We start from the raw sequence: 26,998 nt of genomic DNA on the forward strand, positions 1-26,998 counted from the left end.
CAGTAATGGTGAGTCTGCGGTTTTCTTTAACCATTCTGTCAACACGTTGAACCAGGTCATCTGAAACGACAGATTAGCATCCTTGGCCTCCTTCATCATGCACATCATTACGACCATCTTTTAACTTTCGACACTATTCACGCACAACACCATTACCCATACAGACAACTCATTCTCCCATGGATTTCTGCACGACTATAGCCTTCAGCCTGTAGAAAAGGAATCACACTTCTCAATTCACACTTGGCGGGAGCATCAATAATGGCGGACATATTTATGTTGCTGTAGGACAACGCCGATTGACGCCTAAATGTCAACAATGGCAGAGTGTGTAGTGCGAAAGTTTCGCAGTCGCCTACAGCGTATGTCCGCTGGTCCGCTTTCTTCTGCCCTCGTAGCGTCTGCAGGGAGCGATGGGAGGTTGGAAAAAAACGGCCCTGGTATATGATTTAAGTGCCTTGATACATAAATAATTTTATATTACTCAATTCGAAATTACACATGATTTATGTAACTTTTCTTAAAATTGAGTTTTTCAGCTTTACAAAATTGTAAAACAGGGTAAGATTATTTATTTTTTAAAGACTAGTTACAGCCATTAAAAATTTACTAAATTTTGAAATTTGAAGAAACAACCTATAGTGGAATTCACTAGAGCCTCTATTGGAACTTTCAAATTCACAGACGTTGAGAAAATACTATGTCTATTTGACGTTTTCCATTCTATCTATTAAAAATTAAGAATCAGCTCTTGTTACAAAATGTGCTGAGTTACAATTAGATATTTCAAACAAATCTTGTTTGCTTTGTAAAAGTATGATCTGTTATTTTTGATTCTTTGTTTTCTTTTTTCTCCACTCTCGATTAACTTCCACTATTTTAGAAACAACATTATATGGTTGACACACTGGAATACCAGTAGGTTCCCAAACTATCAAAATAGCACTAATTACTTCATCAAATCATTGTCATTAATTTTTTACATGACAAACAAAGGAAATAAATTGTTTTAGCTATTTTACTCATAACAATCGAAAGTACTGAACCGTATAAAGAATACACAAGTTTCTGAAAATGTGTGTCACAGATACTGACTATTTGACAACTGTCCGTATGATGTAAATTTCATAAATGCTGCTACTACGTACTGCAAACCATTTTTGAAATTTGTAGTCCATAAAAATATAGTATTAACTAATAATTGAAAATTTTGCGAATTTTTTGAAAAATGTGATTGCAAGGATATTAATTAAAATTTCTGATTGGATGCAACTAGTCTTCTTCTGAATGTAATCTTACTTTCTCTCTTTTACAGTTTTGCAAAGCTCAAATACTCATTTTTGAGGATATAATATAATTTTTCATAAACAAACTGCATTTATTACGTGTAATTTCAATTTAAAAAAAAATATTTTTTTCCCATGTTAATTGAATGGGAAACTAAAGAAACGACCCATTGGAGTGTGGAAACAGAGCTCATGTTTTTGATGATTTGTTTTACTTCAAAAAGGAATATTTGGGAGTTATAAAAAAATTTTTGAAGCACCATACTTTTCAAACCAAAGTTCAAACTTTATATAAAATCGAATTTTTGATCTGCATTAGGCATTCGCGAAACCTATCTTGCAGATAGCTTTTTCGTAAAAAATACTGCAACAACTGTTAAAATATTTACTTAATTAGCTATGCCATATGCCACATACATCGACGATATTCGATTTTTTAACACTATTGATTAAATTGAAATAAATAGATTCATGCCTCACTAAATTCTATACTTGAAAAAATAATTATGTGAATGGAACTGCAGCTTAGTTTATACTGTCTTGTTAAAAGGAATTGGCTAGTATCTATACTAAATTACTTAGATTGAAATTAGATATTCAAAGGGAAACATCTGGATTCGCGAAATTTACCGCCTGATTGATGTTTGACGAGGGTGAAACAAGACCTGACCTTTGAGGCAGCGGAATGTGTCAGGCGAAGAAAACCTAACTTTAACCTAACATAACCTATTTTAATTTAACAAAATATGTGAGATATATATTATTCAAATCTTATAAACGCTTCAAGTATTAGTAATTCGTCAGTTACAATACTTGTAATCAGTGAAAACTGATTTGTTTTTTAAGTTATATGTTTCTAATAAACAGCTAGGCGCCTGTCACTTTCTGCTACCTCAATGGTCAGGCCTTGTCTCACACTTGTCAAATATAAATATAAAATAGGTTGTATGCAATCTTCACAAATGATTTAATATAACCAGCATTTTGAAATACAAAATAGTAATTAATCTAATTTTTATATTACCCTTTCTAGGGCGTCGGAAACCCATTGTTTCAATCTTTTCCTGTCCTGTGCCAGTAACATCATTTGATTTATTGCCTTGCTCTAATCTTGCTCTCCATATTCGTTTTGTTAATCTATCTTGTTTCATCTTTGTTAAATATCCAATCTAGACTCTGAGATTTGTTTTTCTTTCATTATTCTATCAATCTAGTTTTTCCTTTTATTTTTTGTAGGTGCTTATTTGATATCTCCTTCTTATTGATCAGTGTTTTAGTAAATGCATACTATATATTTGTTGCTTTTTTATTCTCGTTGTAACCTTTGTAACGCTTCAATGTTTGTTATCTTCCTGTGATTTTTTGCCACAATTATGATGTTGTCTCTATATAGTAAAGTTTAGAATAATGTTGAGGTACCATTATGTTCTTCTGTAGGTGTCTTCTTCATTTCTCTACAGTTTTTAGTACTTCATCCATGATAAAGCGTTCTGATCTTAGTCCATTCAATTTTACTTCTCCTTCTACTCTTTCACATTTGCTTCTTGTGAGAGATATTTTTTTCTATGGTATTTTTAGTTTGTTAAACATCCACACGTTGTTTCTTTGGATTGAGTCGAATGCTGCCTTCAGGTCTCTGGACGTTACGTGCATAGTATTTCCTTTTTTGTAACGCCTTTCTATTATATTTCTCAACATGAAAATATTATCTATTGTTTCTCCTTCTTTCCTCAATGCTGTTTGTTATTCTTGCAGTTTCTTGTTTCCTTCTTCTCTTAGTCTTCCTTCTATTATCTTAGAGTATATCTTGTACAATACTGAAATTAGACATATTGGTCTGTAGTTTTGTTTGTTCTCATTTCTTATGGATTGGGACTAGTCAATTTTCCCCCGTTATTGTGGTAGTTTCTGACCTTCATGCTTCCCTCAACATCTCCCATATCCTTGTCTTGCCTTCTTGTCCCATATATTTGACCATTTCTGGATCTATCGTATCTGCTCCGTTCGCTTTGTTTATTTTGATAGTTCGTATTGCTCCTTTGACTTCTTCATAACTAATTTCTTCCACATCTGTAATTTCTCTCCTCTTCTGCCATGATGTATGTTTGCTTTCCTTTTCACTTGAATTTCTTCGAATAGAAGGAGTTCCATGTGTTTAATATTTCGTCAGGTTTTGTTCTAAGTTTGTGACAGATTTATGTAAAATTTTGGAACGTTACTTAGTAAAACTGTTATCGTCAACCACTGAAAATTCAACCAAACAATCCCTACGGTAATTTTTATTTCAGTCCAATTACAATATTTATCATACGCAGTAACTCTTTTGAGGAATTTACTTTATGAGACCGATGAAACTTCCTGTGAGGAAAACAAACTTTTGAATCCTGTTATTCACTCTTTAGAAAATTACATGACTTAAAAACTCTCTGATATATTTCACATTCAAATGACTCCCCATTGCATTTACGAAGTTCTTACAAAGGAATTTCCGTAACGTCAAAGAAGAAAAAAGTTTTTGTCTTGTTTTTAATATTTTTGTTATTAAAAGTCACGTTCGGAAAGTTGGTGATGCATATATTTACTCAAACTTTTAAAACTTTTTGAAAAATGTTGAAAAGAAAGTATAGCAAATTATTACAACATGAAAACATACATTATATTAGTTTTATACTGATTAAATGGCGCCAAAATGTGGCAAAAGAAGAAATGAAGAAAAAACGAAATAAACAAAAACAATATTGAAAAAAAGTTGTTGAAACTACATTCATTTCACTAACAAAATCCTTAATTGAGAACGTACTGATAGGATTCTGTCGTATTTCAGACACTAAGCAAAATGATCAACGCATTTTTGTTTCTTGCAAATTTCTTTACTTGAAACACACAGCTAACATCCAATATTGAGTAAACTTTAAAATGGAATAAAAGCACCATCGCGAACTTCAACAGAGCAATTAGTATTTTGCAAGGTAGTATGACAGAACTTCATTTTGTAAATACATTCGATGGGTCGTAATGATGATGAGGCTCAACCGTAGATTTCTGGAGACTGGTGATGATTTTGAAGAATCTGGGAGTAAAAGATCAGTTACCAGAAGACAAAATGTCTTCATTGCAGATTAGCCGAATAAGTACTGTTGATTTAAGAAGATCTAGAGAAGTTTGGATTACACACAGAGCTTGGCGCTCTATAGCGATAGGAAACTGGATAGAATTTAAATTATGGGATTCAAAGAAAATATAAGAAATGTAAGTAAAGTGAATAAGCAGATCATTTAGTGAAGAAGGGCGGAACAATTCCTTTCATAGGACCACAAACTCTCAGTTTTCCCAAAAAGCAATTGAGTCATAGTCATAAAGAAACGAAAAGCGAGAAGTAATCAGAAACATAGAATAAGACACCAAGTCTGAAACAATCGAAAAGATTTCTTTCCTATTCCAGTAACTGGTCTGAAAAGGCCTTTCATCGAACACAGACGAGCTAACGGTGAACTACTATTTGTAGAACATCGAAGAAACTCCCGATACCTCTTGTCGCTTTTCTTAAAAACCCAAGGAAACCTCCGAACATCACCTTTGTGTGTGCGAGGCAATTATGTTGGAATATTGAGTTTGATCAGGATGTAGAGACGTGGATTTTTTTATTAAAAAGAATATCTCCTAGAAACACCACACTTACACTTGTAATTTTATTTATGTACTAGAAGAAGTATAGTTCAGTGGTGAGAATGTGTGAAGACTAGTTTCGGATACTTATAATATTACAACTAAGGATTCATATCCTTGATAAGCACTATGCACCTTGAGTTACAAATATGCTGGCTTTTTTAACGTAATCTCTCTCGAAGGAGACCAAATCTTATCTAAAGAAAACTTCCTTTGAACAATAAGTCATAACAATAAACGAGAGAAAGTTTTGCAGTTTCACTGCGTCTTTCTACCATTCTAGAACAATCGCATCTCTAGAGCTAGATATTTCTCGAAAATAACTTGGTCTGTTATCAATGATTTCAGAAACAAAACGTGTTTATCAAACACTATTGACCTCGATGCAGACGAACTTAACGAACGTTAGTAAGAATATTAGCTATAAAATTCATCATCATCATCATCATCGTCAATGCCAAAATATATCAGTTACCTTCAGAATTAAAAGTGGCAAATATTCTACAATCTACACAATTCAATTCAGTATGATGTTAATTATTATTAAGCCAAATTGATATTAAATTTATTCGAGTGGAACTAATACCCAAGTATGCCTCAATCTCAAGGTACGTCAAATGCCTTTCACGAAATTCGTTCTATAGCGATTGAATTCAGAGAACCATTGGCCTGAGATGGTGCTTCATCACCAAAAGTCGAACTGAATTAATCGACACACTGCAGTTGGTTTAATTCACGTCGAAAGTCATAGAAAATCATGGCACGAAAATGTTCGCAATTTTTTATAAACAACTCAAATAACACTCGTATGACAACACGTCCTGAGTACCCTAGTAACGTAATTTTCTGCTAATAAAGTATTTTTGAATTTTTTTCTACTAGAGAGGTTGATTTGGGGATAGAAACTTATTTTTAAAATTAGATACCTACTTGTTTGTCTTAACTTTGAATAAATTAACGAGGTTCACGATTATCTATCAGTAATTTTGATGATATTATGATGATTATAACCTGGAAGAGTAAAACCTAATGTCTTCGGAAAATAATGTTAATTTTTCATTTATTGAGAAGACTTTGGATAGAGAGTGAGAAGATATTATATCTGAGGGATAAACTTAGTTTATGCAACGATGATTTATAATATAATTTTAGTTTTGAAAATATTTGATAATTTTTTTTCCAAAATATTCTCATACCCAAACAAATTGAAGAACGTTTAAGTCGATTTTTTTATTTTTATTGTATACTATAAGAATTACAATACCCTATCAATAGAAAGCTACTGATTTATAAACGAGCAGCAAATCGGATTATTAGGAATTTGCAATGTCTCATTACTGTCGTAAACGTGGCTTCCGTTTACCATCGTTATACTTACATTATCTGGCAGTGCTTATCGTTCACCCTTATTACAATTACTACCTGCACGCGACTTTTGAAAAGAATTTACTCTCTTTATAATGTGATAGTATAATAAATGTAACCTTATTTTTCAATCTTGAATCTGACATTTCGTGCCACGGCGTTAAAATAATTTCGTAGAAAAATTCAAAACTTATTATTATTATTGGATTTGGAATCAAAACAAGTTTAAATTGATGGTAGAAAATAAGGAAGAGATAAGCAAAAAATTATTGCCATTGAGAAAACATTCAGGATATAGAATTTCCATGCAATAAAAATCATAATATTGATAGAAAACAACATAAATATAAATTTAGTTGAATACAAAGTACGGTTCAGTATATTTTTAAAAGATTTGGTAGATGTTGCAGAAAAATAGTCTTGTCTTGTGTCCCATTAGACGAATACCATTATTCTTCTTCTTCCTATGGTCTTGCTCCAAAGAACTTAACTTATCCATCTCCTTAACAGTTTATTATGTCCTTATTGAGTCGCATCTCTGATATTCCCTTCCCTTTTGGAGTAGCTGTGGAGCGATTCAATTTGAGAGAACCTTCAAACTAGAAAAAAGAGCTGTTGGATATTTACTAGGAATAAACAGTAGCGCTCGCTGCAGGGACTTCTTTGAATGATTAAAAATTCTGACTCTTCCTTCCTTATTTATCTTTGAATACGTTTGCTTAATTCGTAAGCACGCTTCTCCAATTTCAGAAAGGTCGTTGAACGACTATCCACTTAACGAGGAGCACGTCTTTTATCTACCTATTCCACATTCAGAATTAGGGCTCAATATTTTACAATACCAAAAAATGCACAATCACTTGCCAATTGGAATCAAATCTATATCGTCGTTTCTCGTATTCCGCAATAATTTGAGGGCATATTTACTGGAAAAAACTTCTATTTTGTAAACGATATTCAATAATATTCCGGGCATGTTGCATACTGGTTTAATTTTAATTCATTGGGGTTTTCTTCTGTATATTGAAATTTTGTTTTATTTGTTTTATCTTTATTTAGTAATTTTTATAGCCTTGCACTTAGACATTCCAAACTCCAAGATAGGAGTTAATAAAATTGGTGTTTCTGCTGGCTTCAATGTTAAAAACATTGCATTGAGTTTGGTGGATAGGGGATTCATGGCAAGGAAGAACCACAACGGGCTCAAGGAATTACCCTGGTATATTCCCCTACAAATGGGTTTTTCGTCAGTAATAATGAAATTGATATTTATTTGTAAATATAGGTTTGTTAGCAATCTTCATTTGAAGAGAACTGACTATATTTGAGTGGACTTTGTAAATCCACAAGGCCTTCAAAAGCTATGAATAAGGTGGTACAGTGTGTATATTCCGGTTATCTATATGTGCTGGTCAAAGTACAGACAACAAACTGTTCTTTGTACCCTTCGCGATTTTATATGAAGTGGAGAGGCTGGTTGGTCCCAAACAGGGTTAAAAACATTGGAATGTGTTCTGGGTTGTGTAAAAGGTAGAAAATTATTTAGCCAACTCCTTATTTGCATATTCATCTCATTTTCTTACTTTTCTCTCTGTTCCAGTCTGAAATTAATAATTACATGAATCAAGGAAATAAATTGTGTAAGCCGGTTTTTTTTGTATATCTTGTCGTTTGGGTTCAAAAGATAGTTTGAATTTTTTTAGATAACAAAATAACACTACACTGTCCCTTATTCCAGGTATAATCATTTTAATCTAACTCACCCAGTAACAGTTTCTTACCTGCGTTTTAGCATAGATATACAAGATCTTAATAAAGAAACACTTAACAAACTTTACGAAAGTAATTTGAAGAAAATTTTTGTTTAATTCACATCCGAAAGCTTCTCACATCGAAATAAAGTAGAACCAGTCGAGTGTAAAAACAACAAAGGAATTCAATTATAAAGTTAACAAGGTTTCGAACTGTGCATTTGACGCGTTGTGCTTATACAGCGTTTTTGTGATAATGACATTTTAATCAACTGCACAAAATGAATCTACAATTGAAAATTGGTCACTTCATGAAATACCGAGATGCAATTTATGAATTGTGAATTGATTTCGAATAGAAGATGAAAATAAGTAATTTACTCGATACTCGACTGCATTTTTTTTTTTTCGAATTCATAATCTAATCCATTGCGACAGTTATTACTGTTTAGTAATAAACGCTGTCGTGACGCGTCGTGATCTTTGCAAAAACAGTATGTAATTTTTAATTCTGTCTTGTACATATAGCTTCACTTTCTATCAGGACGAGTTGTAGGTGTATCATATATTGTCAAGAGATTGAAACTCAAGTTATTACGGTACAATAAATTGCACTGAGAATGTATAATTGTTGTAAATAAATCTTGTATTTGATCGTTTTTTGTTAGGCTTATTTCAAGTCAACAACGAAATTTGTGGAATTTTGTTTCAGCATTGAATGTACTTGTAAAAAGTTAAATTTATTTTGAGAGTAACAGCTAAACTGAAATGTAAACGTATTAAGGTTACGAAAGGATTTATCTGCGTGAAATTTGGAGAACAACAGTTATTGACTAACTAAAAATAGAAAATTTTTAGTAGTAGACAAGAAATCACGGAGGGACACAGATACAAAATATCTTATATTAGGAATAAGAGAAAAGACCATTTGCAGATCCACAAGAAAAATAACAGATGAGTTCCATAAATCGAAGAAATTCTAATTGAATAAGAAAAAGCCAAGAGAACAGTAAAGGGGAGGGTATAGAAAATGTCGATCTCATGGAGGCAACAACAGATAATAAAATCAGACAGAAAATTTCAAAAACCATGAATGCAGGAGAGAGTGAGATTCTAGGAAAAAGTGAAAAGAATGAGCAGAATAATACGGATAATTGGGAATGAAAAATAAACGCCGGGGAATGAAATAATACATGAATATGTCCAATTTGTATTCAATAAGGAGGTTAAAATAGGAGTGAAAATCATAAGGGGATACCACTGGATGTGGTGTACAAAATTTTTGCTAGAGAAGTGAGGAACAGATTGAACGAGTACTAAGAAATTATAGTGGGAAATAGTAAGGGAGTTTTTAGAAAGGAAGAGGAATAATGGATCAGATATTTATACTTAAGACACTAATAGACATGTGGGTATGTAATGATCATCGATTTTAAACAGGTTGATGACACAATAAGTAGAAATATGTACTAGGAATCCCGACAAAAACTGTCAAGCTTGTATAGATGAAATTAGATAATTGATAATGTAGAGTAACAAACGAAAAAACTTTATCAGAGTAATTAATATTTTTAAAAGGAATCAAACAGCAAATAATTGCATAAAAAACATATTTATTGTTAATTAACAGAGCAAAGAAGGAAATGTAAAGTGCAAGTGGCTGCAATAATTATGGAGAATAAACCAAGAAAAAATGAAGTATATGGTACTAAGCCAGAGTGTGCCTAGTAGAAAATAATACGAAAAGATTATAGGGAGAAAATTTTACCTCATATACTTGGAATCGACACTGACAGATAAAAACGAAAACAGACTAAAATAAAAACAAGAGGACGTGGGATTATTATAAAAGTTATGAGATCGAAGTTATCTGAAACAGCCAAAATCAGAAAATATCGAACAAATGTCATTAAAGAAGAGGAATGAGGTGAACAAGAAGAATGAGGTCAGAAAAAAAAGGTTGGAAGCTGAGTTTGAAGATATTAGAAATGTAGAACTGAATTGAAGTTCAAAAGTCCAGAACGCATTTGTGGAACATAATTGTAAAAGTGTTTGAAGACCGATGAGGAAAGAATAGTAAGTCATGAGCCTTAAAGACCTGCAGTACTGTAAATGTAGCAGTACAAGTATCGATATGCAACGTAAAATTATCATTTAGTCGACAACATACACTATAAATTTGTCTATAAATCTTAGAAGTTCTAAAAAATTTCTGTTTTAGTGCGTTATAAGGTAACGTTATATTATTTAAACTAATTAAGGTTACGATATACGTTATTCGTTAACAATAGTTGGCAACAGTAGATTTACCGTTCAATAATGTTATAGTTAATTTTCTCAAAGTCGTATTACTACTTTATGTAGAAGTATGAAAAATTGATGCATCACAAATTGTTTCTGCAACGGAAAAACTTCAATAGAAGGTGCATTTATTGAATATAGGCTAAAAAAATATGAAGTATTGTTCAACTAATAGATATGATGATTAGGTAATTAAATGAAGTTTATTTGTTAAAAATAACAACATCTGAATGGCCATCTCGAAGACGGCACTCCTCTAAACGCGAATGCACATTTGTGAAAACTCTTGTCAATAAATCTGAGGTGATTGCTGCCATTTCCTGGCGGATATTTTCCTTTAGCTGACTGATGTCCCTCGGATTGTTCATGTAGACTTTATGATTGAGGTGCCTCCACAAAAAAATCAAGTCAGAACTACGTGGGGACCAAGGGATATTACCCCTTTTGGATCTGTCTCACAGCCTCCATAGAGTCATTTGATGTGTGGCAGGTAGTTCCGTCCTGTTGGAACCAAGTTCTCGTATTCTCTATTCTTGATCTCTAAAGATTTGGAGTCCAATATCACCCTAACATCGCAGTTGGTTTTGACGGTGATTTTCGTCCTAATGAATCCATAAGCCATAAGAAATGGCCGATAATAATTCCTTTTCTTGAAATTGCTGCCCATACCGTTAATTTCAGACTATGTAGTGGTTTTATGTTTAATTTTTAGATTTGTTTTCGGTGCAATAACGATAATTTTGTCGGTTTATGAACACATTTAAATGAAAATGAGCTTTAAAAAAGGGATGGAAAATCGACTATGAGTTTCTTCAGCAAATGCCAACCTTGCTTCAAAATCGGTATCTTTCAATTTCTGTGTTTACTGGAACTTATAAGAATGCAGTTCAAAATCCAGCTTCAAAATTCGCTGTGAACTGCGTCGCGACATGTTTAAAGCCGATCGCTTCCAAGTAGACACATGCGGTTTTTTCGTACTGACTCCTTCACCCTATCAATATTGTCTGTGGTCCTAGACGTTCTTGGACGACCTTTTGATGGTTGTTTAAACGTGGAACTGGTCTCTTCAAAACGCATCCATATTTGAATTAAATTCGCATTCGGAATTTCATTAATATGTCTTAATCCATATTCTGAACGATACAGTCGTTTTGTCAAGACGAATGAATGACCGTTCTCGTAAAACGTGCAAATATATAAAGTGCGACGTTTTCCATCGAAGTGACTCATGGCTACTAAAACTCCACGAGTGCAACTATCCAATCACGCTAGGTTTCCCCGCCCACGCACCGTTTATCTCGCGAAAAAAAAATGATGCAATATGCACGTCCTGTACATATAATTGTTGAAATTGCATAAAGACTCTTTACGTCTACGTTTACGTTAAAAACTATCAAAAAAATAGATCCACGCGAAAACGCAATATAATTTTTTGTATTAACCGAAGGTAAAAATTGGCGAGAAAAAACGTGGTTTCGATAAGAAAACGAACAGGTTTAACCAAGATAACGCACCCTCAAAAATAAATGACGAAAATGAATGAATTAAAGTAAAATTGTTACAAAATCCACTCTATTTGCCAGATTTGGTTCCCTCAAACTTCTGACTGAAAACCATAAAAGAGTATTTCGATAGTCTTCCAGCTTCTCAATTTACAGATAGAATTGAAAACCTGGGAATAGTTAATTTCTTATCATATAACAAATCTTGTTGATGTGTGACACCGTTGGATTGCAAAAGGTGTGATATGCTGGAAAATATGTAACCTCTTTGCCAGAAAGGAATTCACTTCGAACTCTCGAGGTACTAAATTGAATTATTCATCCAGAGAGAATGAATTATTATTGTCAATTCCGACTCTTTTAGCTTCATAAGTCGAGATATATGTCAATTATGTCATGTCACATCAGTTTACTACGAAACACGATTAGTTGTATACTCTTGACATCTGCAAAGTAGATTGATGATGTCACAAGAGATTTAAGAGCACTCTCACAGTGACGTCAATTGAAACCACTCTAAATATCTTATGAGTACTGAAATGCACATTTTCAACTTATTTTTCAGTATACAAAAGCGGTTCCATGGAAGACTGTACAAGAAATTATATTTTTCTCATACGTACTCTCTTTTTAGTGGAATTTGTTGAGTAAAATTTTAAGCGAGTGAGCAAGCTACACTACACAAGGCTAGTCGAATCGCTAACTCGCAGTGATTGTTGGAAGGTGTTGATCTTACATTTTTCGTAACCGAAAATCAAGATGTCTGTTAAACCGAACATAAATAAGGTAATAGCTTTATTCGCGGTCTGATTCCGAATCAGTTCAGAGAGTAGTAACAATCTATATAAAATCTACGAAATCGATCTCATTTGCTTAAAACAGGAGACTGAGAATTTCCAAAATAAGGTTTCACAAGAACAATGATCAGTACAATCTTTCTTTTTTAACATTACTACACATGTCACCCGCGCAATTTTCTTGTTGTATAGAGAACATTTTGTCTTTCAAGCAGAAATGCCTGTGTCTATCTTCGAAACTTATTAAATGTATTTGCCTTTTTTAATTCTGAGTTGCTCTGAGATTCTAAAATAAGCGGGGAGAGTAAAAAATTGATTCGAATAGGTACAAAGACCCCCATAAAAGCAAACCATAGTGAAGATGCGATTCGAACAACGAGTAGTAAGTTATTAAAGCAGTATGAGAATAGAGCTGTTCAGACACAGATTCAATGGTAAAACAAGCAGAGAATAATTTTTTCGCCATTTTGTTTTACATGTACAGACCATTGAAGGACACCGTCAATATGTAGACCAAAGAACTTGATCGAACTTGAGGTTCGCATTAAATTACTGTTGAGTTTTAGAGCTGTTTGAACAGAGATCGTTCGCGTCAGACCAGGACTTAATAGTAATGAGATCTTTGCCCATGGTAGAATGTAAAGCTTGTATAACTGTACCACTCCAGGTTACACTGGTGTCAATCGCGAAGAAAGTGAATTTTCTATTAATTCATAAGTCTGTGACATCATTAATGAATACCAAAAAAAGAGCTGGACCCAAAACGGATCTCCGAGGTACACCACTGCCAACTTTATCATTAGCTCATACCAATTTTTTTCGAAATTTGAGATAAGATACACTCTATTTTAAAGGAACACCTCGAATGCCATAATACTCTAGTTTTTTAATCAGAATTTCATGTTCAACACAATCGAAGGCCTTAGCGAAATCACAGAAAACCGAAGCCGTATAAAATTGTTAAGTGAAGTATATATTTCATTGAGAACAGAAAACATAGTATCATTGGTATATTTATGTTTTAAAAAGAAAGGGTAATTAGACGGTTTTTCATTAGTCGTTCAATTATCCGATAGGATTGGTAATAATGCAATAGGATGATAATTGTGTTATAAAACGTTAATTATTACTTCTCAAAAGTTCAATAATAACTTAGCTGATAACCCATCGATGCCGCAGGAAGTTTTCAATCTTGCGTATGGTTTACTCTAGCTCAGATCTATTTACAGGTCTAACAAAGAGACTGCCAGTGATTCTTTTCAAAGAAAGGGAAAAAAACAGCATCACGACTTGAGGATATTTTAGAGCTAATATTCTCACTGTCAAGTTTGTCTGGGTCGAGGTCAATAGTGTTTGTTGAACGCGTTTTGTTTCTCAAATCATTGATAACAGTTCTGCTTAGTAGTTTTGATAATTTTCCGATATAATAATCGATATTTATTGATACAATTGAGTATGTGAGGATGGTCTGTGAATTTTTTAATATACAAGACTGATCTCATTATCTTGGATGAAGTACGTGTTCCTTTCGTAGTCCATGATTTGTGATGATTAGTTTTACGAGGGCGAAAAGGAAACGGTTTACTGTAGCACCTTTAATTTTAGAGAAAATCTGAAAATTGTCAATGAGTCAATATGATCAGAAATATCAATCCAATCATATGCTAAACATAAGTTATGAAATTTGTTGAAGTTTTCTTTAGAGACAATCCTCACCAACTGAGTATGTTTCTTGAGAGATTCACAAGGTATTACAAATTCGGCAAAAATAGCTTCATTGTCAGAGAGGCCTGATTTGATTACTAAGTGATTCATAGCATGGGGTGTAAAGTTGGACACTATGTAATCCAGAATTGAGGAAGTTGTTTAAGTAATTTGAGTTGGTAAATCCACGTGCATATTTACCTGAAATGATTCAAAAATATTGACCAGAGACTTCCGAATGGCACAATCATTACTAAAGTCAAAGTTAAAATCACCGCAGAGTATTCTTCTGCTCTTAGTAAGCAGAGCGTCGAGTGAATTTATAAGATTCTCGCAAAAGGGATGAATATTTGATTTAGGTGGACTATAAATACAAATAATATATAAATCGATAGTTTTGTTGTAAGTTATGGAAAATTCAAAAGTATTTTCTAGTAGAGATAAATCATAATTCGATACAGCCAAGGAGTCCTCGCCGGAAGGCAAAATTAGGGTTCCACTGTGAGCTAAATTGTCACCCTGTCATATCCGGTAATATATCTCAAATAGTCTCAATATTTTGCCATAAAAAATGGTTCATTTTCATGTATCCAGTGTTCAGTAATAGCAACTATCTGCGGGAACCCCTATTTCTCCAAAAACATATACAACTCGTCCGTTTTGTTGCGTATAAACTTAATATTAATTAGAATCATTCTCAATTTACAGTCCTTAAAACTAAGTGGGGAACTAGTTCCCCTGGACATGTCCTATTATCTAATAATTTTTCCTAGAAGAACTACTAAGAAGTGGAATTATGAAAAATCCGCTTTTGATCAGAGTTAAAATTAATTTCACTATTGAAGTTTATCAACTTTAGACCAAAGATTTGCGTGAAATATTTCCTTAGAGCTTAGAGGTATGAAGAGAGTTAATATTCCAATTTTAATAATCATTTATAAAAATTTAAACTGTTGAAAAATTGAAAATCCACAATAATGATTTTTGTGACTTAACCTCAAAATATTCGAGCAATATGCAAAAAAATAGTTTTTCCTAGTTTTGTTTTTTGTTGTACATTATTATTTCTCAAAATTGATAGACAGGTACATTTGAAATCAATACAAGATTCCTTTTTCCACCTTTCTTAAAAGAAAAATTTTGGTTTACTGGTCATTATGTTCCTTATTATCTCATTAATATGAGTAGTCAATATACTTCTTATACCGGCTGATCCATCCTAACTTAAATCATTCTATTTTCTTCACTTTCTTCTGAAACGTCTCCTTCAATACACAAGGAATTAACTTAATTATGTAATTATTGTAAATGGAACGATTTGGAGATACGGTTCGTTTACAAAAAAATGTTGCTAATACGTACATTCATCACTGATTGGTTGAATTCTTTGTTACACCTCAGAAATCTTTTCAATTTTTAACACCGAAGACCGGTTTCATTTTACCAAAAGGCTACCTCTCGGTTGTTAACTGGAACTGAAATTGATGAACAGAGGTCGACACTCTTAAGTTTGTTTTTTCTCTTCAAGTTAATAATATATCGTCTTCCAAGCAATAATCAAATTCTGTTTGTCTGCAACGTATATTTCATTCCTTAAATATTGAGAAGTACAGGATGTCCCGAGAGTAATGAGAAAAGTATATGTGTTAAAATGTTGTTGGTATTCCACATAAACAATTCAGTAGCTCGTTTTCATATTATAGATTTACAAAATTTGGATTTTGAATCTGATCTTCTTAAATTATCAGCGTATTTATAATGTATGTTTAACTTCGAAAAATACTATCTCAAAGCCAGGGATGGGCCACCCCTAATGGTGGATATCCAAAATTTTTACGTGGATAACTTAGATTGTATGAAATATCGATATTTACCACACTACTTTAACTACTATAAGAATTTTAATTAAGAAGATTAAATAACACAGTTTACTTTTATTCATTAAGCAGATATGTATTCAATTTACGGATTAACTTCTCTAAAAGCCAAAAGGTTTTATGCTGAACATTTTCCCCACAGATGAATAATCGATTATATTGAAGTTATGGGAAACATGTGTGGATAGGTGAATATGAATGTTGTACAAAACTGAATTGAAAATTTCAGGAGCTTTGTTCTTTCACTATATGAAAAAAATCCATAAACCATTATCCTTACAAAGGTCCAGCATGGATTTATGATGAAAGGTTGGATTCCTTGCAAAACAATTTCCAAAATCTATTTGATGATTTGCCACTACAAAGTTAATCGGTAATTGTGTTCTTACTCATCTGAATTTAAATGACAGGCAAAATTTGAACACAATATTTTCTAATAAATCTATTTTTTTAAAGGTTATCTCAAAAATTAAGTCTAATTAAGACAAAATGTAATAAAGAGAATTATGATACCTCTCAGACATAATATGGGATTCAGCTTTCAAGTGCAAAGAAATAACCTTCACAGACATAAAGTCCCTGGAAGTGGGAAGAGCTACTATAGATCTTAGATTATATATAATTAGTTGGAGTGCAATTTTATCTAACCCGTATTTTTACCGTTCTTTGCTAATCCATTTTATTTCCATATAATGAATACCTTCTTACTTTCACATCAGATTGGTTTCAGGAAAACCACTCCCTTATAGACCTTATAGACACAGGATAACTGATATCATAGAAAAATCCATAGAAGGAACAGAACTCTTAGACGTGGCTCAAGAACTTTTGGCTAAACAATTATATAATTATTAGAAACGAATATAAGAGAACGAGCCCTCAAAATAAACTTAAAGAAAATTAACGTTGGTGTACCACAAGTTAGAGTCCGTGGACCGGTTCTTCATCTCTTGCACATTAGTGACTTCCTCTAATTAGAAAACAGAATACAATAAAGACTTTAATCAATGCAATTAATTACTGGACCAAAAAATGGGAATTAGTTTTAACCAACTACCATAAATCGGTAGATTTCAATGTCGCAGAAAAGGAGCAAAATATCTGGGATTAACATTAGATACGAAGCCACGCTAGAAACCTCACATAAGAAGGTAACATGCGTAATCGGTTTGGATCTACGGAATTCAAGTTTGGGTTTGCGCTGGCAGCGAAAGCAACACCATATAATACAGAGATTCCAAAATAAAGTGCTAAGGAGCATCGTTAAGTCACCCTAGTACTTTCGTAGTGGCGACCTGCATCATTACTACTGTCTCACTAAATTTACCACGAGCAGCGGCTCTCAAAACACGTGAACCTCGAGGCAATTTAGGTCCTCGACAACACCAGCCTAGAGAGAAGACTGAAGGGGACGAAGCCTTAGAGTTAATTACCTAAATGTTTGGTATAATAGTCTGAATTATGAAAAAATCCACGTAAAGACAGGATCAGAGAAAATGGGTAGCGGTGGTGGTAGAGGTCGCTGTCGACATTCAAATTAAATCCATTCAACTGGAAGAGAATAGAACAAGTGTTGTTTGTTTAAGTGTTGAATGTATCTAAGTACTTAACAGTGGTCTTGACTGAGTATCGCAAGTTATCTGTCTATCTGTGCTGTCGACCGTGATTTAACTAGTGGCATGAGCCGCGGGCTCCACCTTAACCAATTTTTTTTGTTTGTACCCTAAAATAAGAAATAAAATCCAGGCAAGGCAACATCAATTAAATATATTTTAAGCCTTGAACGAACTTTCTAGAACTACAATTTTCAATTACTGATTAATGAACAAAAGTTTTTTAATTTTTAAAAAGGGTTTTGAGAGAAGAAAAAATTATAATCTTGCACTTTTATTCTGGTAGTGATGAAGTAATTACTTAGTCGAGCACAACTTTAACCCTTTTCTGCAGATACGGAGTGAGAGGAAATTTAAATTTAAACAAAGACGATTTACCAATAGTTTTTTCATCAAATTATATTTAAAACAGAATCATAGGCATAGAAGGAAATGAGCGCATTTAATTTTTGCACATATTTTTCAAATATAAGCTTACAAAATGATTCCATTTTCCTGCAAGATCAGATGTTTCCAAGGACAATACAACAATTAAATCATTGCAATTAGTTCACTAGATTTATACACGACTGTTCTGTACATCGAATGAACTTTGGATTCTATACAATTAGTTCAAAGCTTGAAAGTTCAAAGCACATATTGTACAATTGTCCTATTTGCTTGCTTGCGGAACTTATTCTACCTAACTAACCAATTAACAACCTAATTTAAAGCAAGAATTATGAATTATTGAATATTTATATTTGTTGTAAATTGCTAATTATTATTTTGTTTTATTTACATTATTTCTGGAAGAATTAAGGCCCTTTTCCATTACTATAACTGGTTATTATTAGTACGTCCTCAAAAATTCCAAGTTCCTGAATTTTTAATATAAGTGCCTGAAATAGATCTATCACGGATTTTTTCGAGTCTTACCCCGGGTAAGGGTGAAAAATTATTTGAAAAGTGTTTTTCTGTATTCTGGGAAAACGGCGAGGGTTCTAATTCTAGACGCAACTAGTTCTTTACAGTTTTTTTGATATTACTTAGATAAACAGAGTTAAGGTGGTTAAAGATTGAGAGAAGATAATGAAAACTTAGGAAGATCATGACTTGCTGGAAAATTACAATGCACAAAGAAAAAAATTTTTAAATTATTCCTATTGATTGATTCCTAAGTTTGATAGAATGAAATTTCAGTCTTACTCTTTTCTCTGATTCTTGCAATCAATTTATTAGCATAATGAACTTGTTGCATGCAGCAATTACGATAAGATTTTGAAATTTCAATTTGTTGTAAACATATCTCTGAAAGTTGAATTCCTAAATTTTTGTTGTTCATTTTATGTTTTTTTATGGGGATTTTGTTCCAAAATTTAACATTGTTTTACAAGTTTTATAAATTCTGTGCATTATTTTCGTAGTGTTCCTTTTGCTTCAAATCTCAGATAATTTGAACTCATTTTAATATAGCTCATTTATTTTTACGTCCCATATAATTTTCCTCAAATCAAACGATTTGAGTTATTTACCTTTCACTTTACCGATTAAGCACAAACCATTGTTTTGCGGAAATAACTCAGATCAAATTGACAAAAAATTTACTTGCTTTCTGGTTAGCGTTTATCATTACTACAGATTATTATAATTATAATAAATTGAGCTTTGTAAACTGTGTCCGCAGTGGAGGTGGTTCAAGTTCCAGTACAAAATATGCGGATCCCGAATGTATAGAATCGAACGAAAATGTTTCTTCAATCAATAGAAATCACAGTCCATCGCCTCATCGAACTAAATCAATTTTAATGTATAGAGGAAGCAGTCCAGCTTCTAGCGATTACCAATCAACAACTTTATTGTCTTTATTCTTCAACGGATAGTTGATTCACAAAAAAAAATTATTCGTGTTTGAGGACCCATTTTCATGAACTAGTTTGAAGAATAAAGTTTCATTCTAATACTCACTGTATAGAGTAAATTATTAGACCCTTCATGAATTTATTTGTTTATACTTATTATCTTGAAACTTGAAAGAATAATAACGTGAATTTCAATTTAGAAAACTGTAAAATTATCAAACTCAATTGTTACGTATCCATATAAGTAACAGTACCTGAGATTTAGTCGGTATTTTATTCATACTGATGAAATATGGATAATATTTTTCGATCTCACCGACATAATAATAAAAAAAAAATATCAACTGGTTATGTTATCAACCAATTATGTAAGTAATTTGGAAGATTAACTTTTAACATATTTGGTTGTTTAACTCTATAATATGCCACATTTAACACGCCATGCATGAAGACCGGACTTGACTCTAAGTCGACCCCAGCAGATCTGAAAATTTGCCTTTCGGGTTCGTGGACAGTCATGGTAAATGCAGATCTAACAGGAAATCCCAGTAGTCATTTTGATAAACTAACGATTATCCTTGGTATATGTACTTTTTTGCCGGATTTTTCACCAGTAATAATTTTCACCTTTACATAGACTTGTTTGAATTACACAACCACATTTTAACGCATTTTTCAATTCGTGTGGTGACAAGTTTGAAATATTGACAGTATTAGAAATTCTGTTGTAAATTCAACTGCTCTTTCAGGTTGATCTTTCATTGAGTCACGGCTCTTGTAGATTTTGTACTTTCCGGCTAGTTTAGCAACTATATCATCATTAATTTTTTTAACATCTTTGTTAAGAGGCGCGAGTATTGCTCTGTCTTTTATACTCTCATAATTTCCATTGGCTAAAGTTACCAAATACTTCATCAATACGATTATTATTTGAATTAATTTTCTGTGGCAATTCAATTTCTTTCATAGTATTTAAGGCCAGTTCTCCGTTGCCTAATTTTAGTAAATAATCAGCAATTTGTCGATGTCCCATATCAACGCGTTTATTTTCTTCTGGTTTAAAAGAATTAAAAATGAACTATAAGGAACACCGCTTGTTAGAAAGATCCACTAACTCAGTTTTATTTGCACGTGGCTTTACAGGCGGAAATTGGCAAACGTTTTCTCCTAATACTAAAACTTTTCCACTTAAATGAGATACGAATTTCCAATGGATCGTAAAAGTTTATCAATGTTCTGCAAACCATATTTTGGAAGCATCGGAGCTTCATCCATAAGAAAAATATCTATTTCTGCTAATTGTTTCGCTTTAAAAGACAACTCGTTTCTAATTAATACTCGAGATTAAATCTGGTGCCAGTGGTACCTTTAGTACAAAAGTTCTATGAGATGTACGATATAATATGAAAACGATACCGGTAAACGCCATACATTTTACTCTTTATCGTTTTCCAGTCAGCATACTTAGTTTAATGTTAAATATATGAATGTTTCTCTAGTACCGAATAAAGTTGCATAGCCCCCGTATACTAAATTCATACTAGATTCATACAAGAATTGCTCGATAAGAGATATGAGATTTATGTTTTTTTCAATTATTTTAATCAACATTTCACAACCCATGTAATAAATCTAAATGAAATGAGCATCTTTTTGTATCCCAGCAAGGTACATAGTTATGGAAAACGCCTTTTGTGGGTCGATAATTTCATAATCAAGGTACTACTTTCAGTTTTATATGCCAGAAAATGCTAAATTGTTGTTACGAACAAGTTCGCGAAATGTTTCCTTAGGCCGGCCTTGCCCAGCCTAAGGCTGGGCCCCAATGGAATTTTAGAACTTTTCGGCAGGCGGTTTATTTACAGTATTTCTTCTAAATAATTTTAGGTAAGTCTATTTATTTATGTCGTTTGTTTCTTTTTGTTCTAGAACTTTAAGAATTTTATTTGGGAATATAAATGATTTGTGTAAACGCAGTTATTTGAGTTTTAAATGAATAGTCGTAGTGAAAAGAACGAATTGGTAAAAATAATCGCAGAAATTATTTGAATGATATTTATAAGTAAATTATTATAAGTTAATTGTATTGCATAGTGTGTAAATAAGTTAAGAACGTAAGAGACTGTTTATTAATTCCCTCCACGAGTAGAAAGAGTGTAAATACGAAAAACGTTAGAGTATTTTACTTATTATTCAATTTACTTCATTGTGTCGTTATTCATTACATAAAGGCCATAACAATTTGCCCCTTATATTTTATCATCTTAAGAGAGTACTTGGAATTTGTTCTATTTTTGCCCCAAAAAATATCGGAACAAGAAATTTGTGGTTATGGCAGAATCTGTTTAATGGAAAATATAGGTAAGTATCACACGTAAGATAGGTATCAATATTTTTTTATGGCAAATCGTTACTTCTACCAGATTCTAATTTGGTTCGGATTATTACGTTCCTGTTCGTTTTCTCTGTCTTACTTTGATATATGTAATCAATAAAAAACAAAAATATTTAATTATACATTGAGCATAAGCACAGCTACTCTATCCACATCCTCTATCTAAAAATTTCCAAGAAATAGATTTTGTTCAATTCAGTTTCATCAATTTTTCTGTGTTTCCATTATATGAGAAAATGCTGTTTACCTTCTATTTATTCATAAATATATTCAATATATTCACATTATTATACTGTTTTCGACTAAATATTTTTATTATAAGCATTCTAATTAGTACGAAGACTTTCTTCAAGATTATTCTTTCATTACCTATTTTAAATACTACCTAGATGTTTTTTCCCCATTCGTTTTTAATAAAGGGTTGTTAGGAAACAAAGTTTTTTAGAGAAGAAGTGTATCACAGCAAATTTTCAATTAAATTCCAATCTCCAGAAAACGTTGGTTTGATCTGTGACCCACAAATATAATTCCACACAACTTTGTTTTAAAATTATTACCACTGATGAAGTGGGTATAAAGAAGCATATTTATACGTGGAAAATCAATGAAACACTCAATCTCTTTTCAATTTTATATTACAGATCGTTTATGTCCTAGAGATCATTCCAATTTGTTACTTATACTATTTAATGAAATGTGTGGGTACTAAAATCTGCGAAGCATCAATGTATTAAAATTTTTTTTCAAACAAATTGTACATGCATTGAAATAATTCTATGTGTTCATTTTTATTAATGAGTTTCTGGAGTTGTCGAAAACTTCAAGTGATATCCTTGCATACGTTATAGAATAATGTCATTAAAGATATCGAACAGGTGATTTCTACTTTTTTAAGAGAAACCTTACCTTGTGCATCGGTGTTCCCCAGAAATCATTGAAAAATATATTAATTAAAGGTGAGTGGGGCCTTAAATCTCGATTCTCCTTGATAGCACTAATATCATCGAACACGAAACCACAGTAACAACTGTTATAGTAACATAGAATGCTAGTTAGTGCTATAATAGCACATAGTACGTGATTTAAAGCCATTTTATCACTCTCTTTAACTCATTACAAAACCACTAAATTATTAAGTTCATTGGTGTAATCATTGATATAAACACTTTTATATTCATAATTGTTTAATTAATAACATATTACACATAAAGTTATTGTTTGGTTAAAAACATGAAACACGTTTATAATTTGTACCGAAAATTTACCCGCCGAAATGATCATACGTAAAAACAGTATTTAGATACATAACTGTTAAATAGTTTTCACTCATCTAGCAATACTTTTTATTCAAATAACCTTTAAATACTTGAAGTATGTCTTCCGTAAGTTATTGCAACCATTTATATAGTAACAAACATCCTCGCTACAACACCGTTAGACGAATACTAAAACGTCTTGCTGGTTTTCTGTTCGGCTGGTTAACGGAGCAGCCATACTGCGTCTGCATATCACGTGACCCATGTGTCTGGTCCTCTAATGCCCAGGCGCAACGATTGAGTTGATTCGAGATCACCCCGGCCTCGGAATAAATATCGGAATGGGAATTAGAATGTGTATAACTGATATGGTTTGTTCCTGTTTTTGTGTAATTTTTTAACTGGATAATGGACGAGATATTGCCGAAACGCATGCAAAGTTACAATTCTTTTAAACTACTTTGACGGCTTTTGTGGCAGCCAGGAAGAAATATCATTAATTTGGATCATGATTAAAGGAAAATGTTAATAATTTCAGTTTTAAGTATACATTTTATTATTTGATAAAACCGGGAAGTATTGATGATGTGGTTGAATAGAAAAATTCTAAAATATATTACTTTCAAATGGATGACGAACACGTATTGAGTTTATCGACAATATAATAACTTTTATCTTGAATTGTGACTTCGATATCTGTTACTTTCAATTGCCAGATAAGTCAGTTAACTGGAACATAACACATAGAACAGCAATTTGAGTATTAGCCTCTTAATCTAAATATTGTTTGGTGAAATATATTTGGTTTCCGGTCTGTGTAAGTATTGACGATTTTTACTGGTTTCTTGTGAGCGAAATTTATTTCAAAGAAATGGAAAATACTAACTCTAAGAAGCGATGCGCAATGTAACATCCTATTTCTCAAAATTATCCACCCTTCCTCTTACTTCATAAGGCCTTCTTCCACGTTGAAGGAATTCCACAAGATGAATATCCTCATATCTATCCAATAAGTAATCAACAATCACTATTGCTGACATTCTTTATCCATCAATTGCTAAATTTGTGGATAAAATATAGAAGGGAAGCCCAATTGGAACTTCATCTGCTGGTTAATATTATCCTGCGGATACTTAACTTCAGGATAAACATTGCAATTGATGAGCAGGCCGTCGGTGTAATGGAAATTAGATAGATAGAACATAATAAACACAAATTGGATAAGAACTTGAGTTAATAGTTAGAAATTATCAATTTTATATTTAAAAAATTGTTCTCAGTAACTGTCTTCTATTGCTTTGTTGCCATAGATCTTCTGTAAGTTCTCTCAACTTCATTTCCTTCTTCGTGGTCTTATTCCTATCCTTTTTCCTAGTGTCCACCAGGACTTGTTCAGGTATATTGTTGTCTGACATTCTTCATAAATGACCATGCCAGATTAGTTGTTTGGTTTTGATGTCATCGATTGATGTGAGTCCGACTCCCATTATCTCCATTATTCTGTCATTTCTTAAACTGTCTCTCCTGAATTTGCTGGTTGTTTTACTTCAGAAGTCTTAATTTGGTCGTTATTAGCATTTTTTCCTTGGACTGTACCATCAGCCACCGCAATATGCTACAATGCTTTCAAATATCGTGTTATGTATTCGATCTTTGTTGGCTTTTGATATTATTTGCTATTATACTATTCCATTATATTATAGATATAGCTTTTCTTCCTGTATATTTGTCTTTTTAATTGCTATATCGATTGCTCTGTTTCATGCTATTTTCATTTCTAAATACTTATATTCCGATTGCAGTTAGATATGATCCCTAAAATTGAAAGATACTCTTCAGGAATGCGTGTTTGCCCACGCATGTCTTGGTTTATCTCTCAAGACAATAAGGGGGAAATTTCCCCATTCCAAATATCCTGGCACATATTGCTTTTTTCAGTAGTATTACCCTAAGCGAAGACTACAACGGAGGTGAAGGTGAAAAAAAAGGCGTCAACACAGGGAATCCAGCAGCTTGCCATTCATCTAGGAGGACGAAAGAAATTTAGCCCTTTAGGTAGGAGGTTGAGTTATTAGGCCTCGATACTTGGAAAAAACATAAAATGTCCAAACACCTAACCAAAGTCTTGGAACAAAGACACCTACTATCATTTTATTATCTTTGACAATAATCAATATACGAAGCTTAGACTTGGTACACATTATATATGTGTACTAATAGGTGTCTTTGAGTTTCATATTCTAAAATTATCTCAAACCAAAACGTGTTTCATGATTTCATAACCAACTATATGATTATTCACTGGTGTTGTTACGTTATAGATAGTCTTTGATATGTATCTGGAATTCGTAAATAAAAGACTGTAGCTCACTGTTCTTTTCGGATAAATTTTTATAGAAATTCATGAACGCTTGTTAAGTGTTAGAAATTGAACAGTCGCTTCTTCTCCAGGCTTCTGCAGATATGAATAATGTAACGTGGTTACTGAACCTGCATGGATGAGAGACATACTGTGTAAACATTTTTTAAGATTCAATTATAAAAGTCAACCATTATAGATGGTTTATTTATATAGTACAAACATCCCATCTAGAAAAGGGAAGCTTCCTTACATTATTGGTAAAAGTTTTTGTTTAAATACTGACTGATAATTATCAAGATAAAAGCGAAGTAAAATATGTGGAATGTTTGTGACTTGTATTTACCATCTACCTCGTAGTTGTGCATCTAGATTAGGATGCTACTTATAAATGAATGAGTAAACTAAAGCGAATTTTCATTTTCATTGGTCCAAATATTTTATTTTCTTCACTAATAAAAAATATTCAATATGGTTTTAAGTTTTGTCTATCATTAATTTATTATATCTTATACATTGGTCCACTGAGAATTTTCGACACGAATCATCCTCCTCTCTTTTTAACGATTTTTCAATTACTTTTATTAACCCTTTTTCCGTTACTCTTGCGTCAGTTCATTAGAAGTATGTGGCCTCTATAATTTTTGTATTCTTTTGTGTGTCTGTTTTATTGGAAATAATATGCCATTTTCCAGTCTTCTGGTGCTATCCCCGTTCTTTTTTTACTTTCATTATAGTTTTTAGGTAGTCTATCATCAAATAAGTTCCTGCTTCGAGCATATCCACTGTTATACAGTGTTTTCCCGGTGCTTGTCCTGCCTTCATATGTTGTCTGTTTCCGCCTTCAATTATTATTGCTTCCCTTTTCATCAGTTTTACAAAATATTTTCTCCAGCTTTCCATCATTTTTTCTTCTTCTTATATTTAATATTTATCACCGTCTTTTATATTTTGTGAGGTTGTTACTATCTTTTCTTGGTTGTCGCAGTACTCCTCAAAATAACATTTGATTTTCTTAATAAGAATCCTTTATTTTTCTTTTTAGCTCAATTTATGATTTTTGCTTTTCGTCTTTGATAATTTTTTTGACTTCGAACTTTGTTTTTCGTATTCCATACTATTCTTGAGTTTTTGTTGATAGATGAATCTCCCATTTATGTTTTTTCTTCTTCAGTCTTCCGTTCCACTAATGTGTTCTTTTAAATCCTTGATTTTTCACTTTGTTTTGTTTCCCTTCCAATTTTTTTATTTAATGTTTCTCCGATACAGTTTTCTTTTTTTGTTC

The 26,998-nt window shown here is 32.4% G+C and overlaps 1 protein-coding gene across 1 annotated transcript in view; it reads right to left on the reverse strand.

Annotated features, from left to right (window-relative positions):
• The window catches only part of LOC130447332 (protein O-mannosyl-transferase Tmtc3-like), a 177,816-nt gene extending 154,237 nt beyond the window's left edge, over window positions 1–23,579 (reverse strand). Inside the window, exon 1 of the mRNA XM_056784097.1 lies at window positions 23,005–23,579. Within this exon, the coding sequence (XP_056640075.1) occupies window positions 23,005–23,190 (186 nt within the window). The 5' untranslated portion in view covers window positions 23,191–23,579. The remainder of the gene's footprint in view (window positions 1–23,004) is intronic.
• Window positions 23,580–26,998: the final 3,419 nt, after the last annotated feature.

This window comes from Diorhabda sublineata, chromosome 8, assembly GCF_026230105.1.
Source record: "Diorhabda sublineata isolate icDioSubl1.1 chromosome 8, icDioSubl1.1, whole genome shotgun sequence".
NCBI classification, from domain to species: domain Eukaryota; kingdom Metazoa; phylum Arthropoda; class Insecta; order Coleoptera; family Chrysomelidae; genus Diorhabda; species Diorhabda sublineata.